Source organism: Mercenaria mercenaria, chromosome 6 (assembly GCF_021730395.1).
Source record: "Mercenaria mercenaria strain notata chromosome 6, MADL_Memer_1, whole genome shotgun sequence".
NCBI classification, from domain to species: Eukaryota; Metazoa; Mollusca; class Bivalvia; order Venerida; family Veneridae; genus Mercenaria; species Mercenaria mercenaria.
In genome coordinates, this window is record NC_069366.1 from 30,714,043 (window position 1) to 30,720,364 (window position 6,322).

A 6,322-nucleotide genomic window follows, 5' to 3' on the forward strand; every position below is an offset into this window, starting at 1 on the left:
CAGCGCTCCAGCAAGAGTGGGCAAGAACCCCACGAGAACTGCCACGTATTTTGTGCGGGTCCATCAGCCGTGGTTGCCAGGAGAAGTGGCCACACGCGCTACTGGTTGTGTCAGTGAAATTCCTTATAATGCGACCATGAAAAGCTGTCTAAATAATTCTTTTAAGGCATCAGATTTTCGGATGGGATTGTTCTTTTTTAGATTTGAATCGCAGTAAACAAAATATTGTACAACGAGGTTTAATGAGGCGTTTCTTTTTTCTTCTCAGTGTATATTTGTATTTGTCCTTAAATAACTGACATAATTCCTGCATGATCACTGCTGTTAGCCAAAAGCTTATCTATGGTGGTCACGGTCACACAGAAGAAAAAATGTAGATCACACACGTTATGGTTGCTTTGTTATGCATCAGCTTATGTTTAGGTTGTATTAATTCATTTCATGTGAAGGAAAATGAATCTAAACGTTTCTTTATAGAAGTGAACTAGCAAATGCGTGGCGTAATTCACCAGTGTTTTAGTTACGATGCATGCAAATTCGGTCTAGTCAAATCTCGCTGCAACCTTTTCACGCGCAAGGGATAACTATGGTCACCCTTGGGCCTCTTTTCCCCGGATGGAATTGAGTCGAGTGGGATCACGTAGCTCGAGTAAAACGCTCTAACACCGGGAACCGGAAGTGGAGATTTACAGCCTTGTTTACGGCGCTTGTAAAATAGTAGTGTAATTTCTTCATTCAAATAATATTTTTTGGTCATAAATTAATCATATGTTTATTCCGCTACGATTTGTCTTTGACACTGAAGTTGTACCTTCTCATTCCACCATATTGTTCTCGCACTGTTCGCGGTCCTCCCGATAAGGGGATGGTGTGAAATTTTGACCCAAGAACAATGTACTTGGGCCTTGTTCGTGCCATTAGGGCGATTGATTCTATCTCGGGTCGGACACAGAAGAACATGAAGAACGAAGCCCCAAGGACGCTCTATGAGATTAAAATTCATTTACATAATATATCTAATTTATTTATGTCAAATAATCCGAATTCTGAATAGCAACATGTTTCGATTAGGTCTTTACACTATAATAGGACTTGCCAAAACTCCAATCGGTTCTTTAGATAAAAATTATATTCAATGAAATAAAAGTTGAATGACGAATTGGTACTGAAACTTAACTAATAGAAATCTAGAAAAAGGGACTGGTCTTCAACGATTTTATATATCTGTCTCAGAAAAAAAATGTCGGAACTTCTCTTTGTGGTCAGCCTATCGATGTGACGCGTTCTTGTTTTATTTTTAGAATATAAGACCGTTTTTTCGGGGTGTATGAATTGAAGTAACTACGTTAAACTTGGACGAAACACAAATTCTATAATTAATTAAAATCGAATCTTCTGTTTAAAATCTTTGAAAAATTCCTGGAAAAGTATTATTTTCAAATAAATGAAAACGTTGCCCTCTATTTCAAATATGTTACTTCAGTGAAATTTCAAAACAATTTCCATCCTGAAACCTCGAACGGGTATATGTGTCATGAACAGTGCATCCATATCCGCGTCCCCTTCGAATAAAGACATGGCTGCCTGCATAAACATCGACAACTACTGTACCAGTAGCTTGGTCATTACCATCAGTAGACACAATCCAGCTTCTTGTAGCTCCGTCCACAATAATCTCTGTTATGAACCACTCTTTGAAACTAGAAGCCATAGTCCACGTAAATACGTATGTTCCAGCTACTTGAACGGTGTATATTCCGTCATAGGTTTCATATCCGCCTCCATAGTCCAATCCTTCATTGTTGAATATGACGATTTCGTTCTCCAGGATGCAAGGCGAATAAGTAAGGTAAGCGTAGAATGCGATGTCCGTTGTTTGTCCTGTACACAAATAAATAAAACATGTAACAATGAAAACGTGAAATAAAAAAAGAAGCATATTTGTAACTGCACAGTATATAACTTATATACAAAGTGTAGAGATGCGTATGTAATAATGAAGTTATTAGTTTTGCATCGAGGAATATGCACTCGTCCTTTTGCGGAATAGTATTGCGCTCCGACGCTAACATCACGCAATATTTTCTCTGCAGAACTCATGCATTTTTTTCTAGATGAAATTCTTATAACACATAATTATCAAAATAGTTAAACACTTCAGAAAAGCATCGCCCTAAAAAAAAAAAAAAAAAAAAAAAAAAAAAAAAAAAAAAAAAAAAAAAAAAAAAAAAAAAAAACTCTGCTCCGCTTCGCAGAATACTAGGCTTACTCGATTCGTATGTTTATGGCAAATGTGACTTTATCGTACTTTATTTATTTTAATGAAACGGCAAATGTTTCAACTGTACGTTCTCATAATTTTCAGACGGCAACATAAATGTTCCCAATCTCCGAGCAGAGTTGTAGTTCGTGATCCTCACTTTAACCGGAAGTGCAAGAGATCGAAAGTTTCCATTAGAGTATCTAACAGCTTTAATAAACTAATTCAAATATGAAGTGAAATATTTCTTACTTATCAACAAAGTACATTAAGCACAAATTTAGCTTTGAAAGGTAACATCTATTTCATTTTATTTTATGCTAACTAATGAAATACTGTATTCTATATTTTCACACTGTGAGAGGTATAGCTTCGCCCCCTCATACATTGTGTATGAATTTTAAATTATTTGCTTTAAACAGGATGAAAACTGTAATCGCAATTGGTTCTTTATAGTTTATTTCTCGATTCAAATTATTTTACTTAATGAGAATTTCTCAACGTTATGCAGCAAAAAATAAAATAAAATGGAACTTTATGTTGTGTGCGTCTTTCTAACGTCACAACACGTCTGACGTCATGTCTGTTTATGCGCGTCTGTTTCCCGCGCTGAGATTAAAAATTGTTGCAAAATGCAGATCTCAACGTAATTGAGAATAAAATAAAAAGAAAATTTGTTTGTTTTGAGTGAATATGGAATATATCTCACTGAGAAGTGAGAAAATTTCAAATATTTTCACGAGCGCGTTTGTATTAAAACAGAAACCCGCACTAACTATGCTATATTTCTTATTTAGTTTCTTCATATATGAAGCAATAACTGTTTCAAGAAAGTAAAACGAGTAATTAGAAACTGTATTAAGTGTACTAGGAAATATGTATTATGCCTTTCCGGAATTTCTAGGTTCTTTTTGACTGTTTTGGTGCCAAACAATTTATCACCAAATACCATACACTTTTATCTAGATAAGATAAAGTTTTCCGAGAAATGTTGGATAAGATTGATCAAAGCTGCCTAAGAAACTGGCAACTTATTTTAGAGTTTCTAAATGTTCTCATAGATGTACGTACATTTAGACCATGTTGAAAATTTTGAAATAAATAAGATACCTACGTTTTACTATTTTGTTTTGGCTTCCTTGGAATGAACGAGGGCTAAAGCTGCCAATATTGTGCTGCTTCAGTCTGTGCTCTGCGTTATCACTCTTTAATTTCAGTCTTTGTCTTCCATCTGTGCCATTCCTAAGCGAAGGTATCGTCAGATCATCATCCGGTGTTTCCGCGATGTGGTCCGGATCGGCTTTAATCTTCCTTATATAAGCTTCCAGAATTTTCACTCGGATTTGAAGATTATTGTTCTCTTTCATGACATTTTCATTAATAGCCATTTGGTCCTGAATAACGTTTTCATGTTTGGCAATCGTCTCAGTTTGAAGTTTCACCACGCGCTCTCACTCAGCCAGACGTTCTTCAACCGACACAGCATCCGTCCCGAACATTACAAAAACGAACAGCATGAAATATTTTTTCATTTTAAAACTGTGAGAAAATACTAGTAGTGCTAGTGGTAAAAAGCTTGCATATGGAACACGATAAGGAGTTTCAAATTAAATACATCTTACGTAACGCTGTTATCTAATCAGTCTACTCCTTTTGGTAGAGTACAGAGATGTCATATACATGCATTTATATGTGATAGACTTGCTAATATTGCTGGTTTTCTCATATGTTTCTTTTGAAATACGTTATTATTATTACTGATATTATGTATCACTTTTAAGTTAATATTTATATAGGGATAATGCACGTTTTTGTGTATAAACGTCTGCGGATCTCGTGAGATTTTTGAAGACAAACATCAATGCTACTTTTGCCCGAAACATGACACGAAGACTACGTGCATTGTTTTCAACAAATGACAACGAATCCGGTAAAAAAAATAATTACCACTGTGTTGTTCTTGGAAATAGTAAACATATTTTAAATATCTATAATTGGGGCGCACAAATTAACAACACTGTTATATGCATGTATTCAAGTTTTTAAACGAGTATGTTTATTTCTCGTCATTACTCGTCATTAACTATAGTTTGCATATTACTTATAAGTTCAGGAATCAATTTTAAGAAAGCTAATTTTACATTCTTTTAATTTGGTACGAACGGCTTCCAACTTGTTGACATACTTCCAATATCAATGTGAATTTTGTGAGATATTAAATAAAACATTCCGACTGGTACTTCCAAAAACTCCTAAAATAAAGAATCGCCTAGCTAACATGCGATTCAATACATTCACGGTTATTGACGATTTTTTCCCTAACGCCTAAATCGAAAGCGTAGCCCTGACACAGCATTTCCAAAGTAAAAATAATGTTTTAACAGTGCGTGAATTGCCTTGTTAATACAAGGTCCATGCACGGATCCAGTGAAAAAAGTTCGATACTTTAAAAGGCGATTACAATAATGGTCGATTAACATTTAGGATTACATTTCGATATTTGAAGAGTTAGAAAAACAAATGTATGAGTTACAGATTATGAACACTAAAACATTTTTTACAGTTAAATCAAAACATCATACAAGTATTTCCCACCAAGACTAATATTTTGAATCAAATTTTAAGCTCTGGTTAATTTAGAAGCCGGTTAAAGTGTCGAACACATATGGGCCCTGATGAATATATGTACACACGTCCTAAGGAAATGGGTACCCTACCATACTGGATGGATAGGTCACGGGGCGAAGCTAAACGTGCTGCTATAACGAAACATGAAACGCTCCTAAAATGGCATCGCAGTTGTTCTGTCTGGAAAACAGAATACCCGGGAAACCGCTTCTAATATCTAATACAATAGGGTTATATTATATAATATTATATTATAATAATAGCTCGATCTGGTATGCTGTATTCGGCACGAGTGGGGTTTGCCAGAATAGATCTCAAGAGGCGTGAAAAATCCACGAGAGCGAATACAAACTCCCAGATCTAGCTAGTGTTAGAATGACCCTTCTATTATATACCTCTACCTTTTTGTTTGTTGTTTTGTTATTGAACGAAATCTTCAAAATATGTTCAATTTATTAAACACAACTAGCTATCAAACGGGAAGGAAATATTATGCAAACATAAGATATGAAATTATTTTTTTGGAGTTAATTGTTAATCGCTAGCGCAAACAGAATATACTGATCAGAATCTGTTAGAAATATAAACTGATCGAATATTTCGGGGCCAAAAGTTGGTGGGGTACATGGTCAAAGCTTATATTGGCGACCACTACTCCCACACTTTAGGGCGGGTCCCTGCATATGAACACAGTTTACATCACATACTTAACTTTAGGATAATTAAGACCATAGCAGTAGATACAGATCCGCTGGCAGCTGCTCATGATGAACAGAAATACAGCTATTACATGTAGATATAAGGCGTGAAAGCTGTAATAGCATAGTACACAGTAGTTATTTTAAATCTTACATGTAAATGTATGTATAATTAAAGACAAACGGAAAGCAGGCCATATTCTCTGACTAAATACAAGGAGTGAAACTACAATATCATAGTACGTATTAGTTCTTTTAAGCCTGAGCAGATATCAAACAGGAGGATTTGATGAACAAGACTAGTAAATCACAAAAGTAGAACAATTTTCTTGTATTTCGTTATTTCTTTACGCTCAATTAAAGACACATACACTGCCCACATTCAGCATAACATAAAAATCAAGGAAGAACAAAAGCTGAGTCCCATGTCTTCGAATTAGAACAGATGAAATGTAATAAGATTTACTTCGGAATACATTGCAGCTTTTAAAATTGATAAAATAAAAAGGTAATTAAATAGATAACTCAACATCAACCTGAATACAGCTGGACCTAACTCAACTACAGTTACTCTTTGTTAATGCTTCATATGTCTATGATGATAGCATGTCCAAATAAGCTGACTTGCCGGCCCCTATCCTGATAACAGATCAAATATATACATAGCCGATCATTCTTATTATTGCATTAACGTTCAGAGAAAATGTGTCAGTCAGACGGACTACATTTGTATTTG

The 6,322-nt window shown here is 35.0% G+C and overlaps 1 protein-coding gene across 1 annotated transcript; it reads right to left on the reverse strand.

Moving 5' to 3' along the window:
* Positions 1–1,427: 1,427 nt before the first annotated feature.
* LOC123550222 (multimerin-1-like) lies at positions 1,428–3,897 on the reverse strand. Its single transcript, XM_053545533.1, has 2 exons — positions 3,375–3,897; positions 1,428–1,881 (listed from the first exon to the last, which is right to left on the reverse strand). The coding sequence occupies exons 1-2, from the start codon at positions 3,646–3,648 to the stop codon at positions 1,475–1,477; spliced, it is 681 nt and encodes a 226-aa protein (XP_053401508.1). The 5' UTR covers positions 3,649–3,897; the 3' UTR covers positions 1,428–1,474.
* Between the last annotated feature and the right edge of the window lie 2,425 nt (positions 3,898–6,322).

Excerpts from the sequence above, each read along its gene's own strand:
- LOC123550222 (XM_053545533.1), bottom strand. The coding sequence starts at position 3,648 with ATGGCTATTAATGAAAATGTCATGAAAGAGAACAATAATCTTCAAATC. Across the intron at positions 1,882-3,374 it reads CCAAAACAAAATAGTAAAAC|GACAAACAACGGACATCGCA; the intron begins GTAGGTATCTTA and ends ATTTGTGTACAG.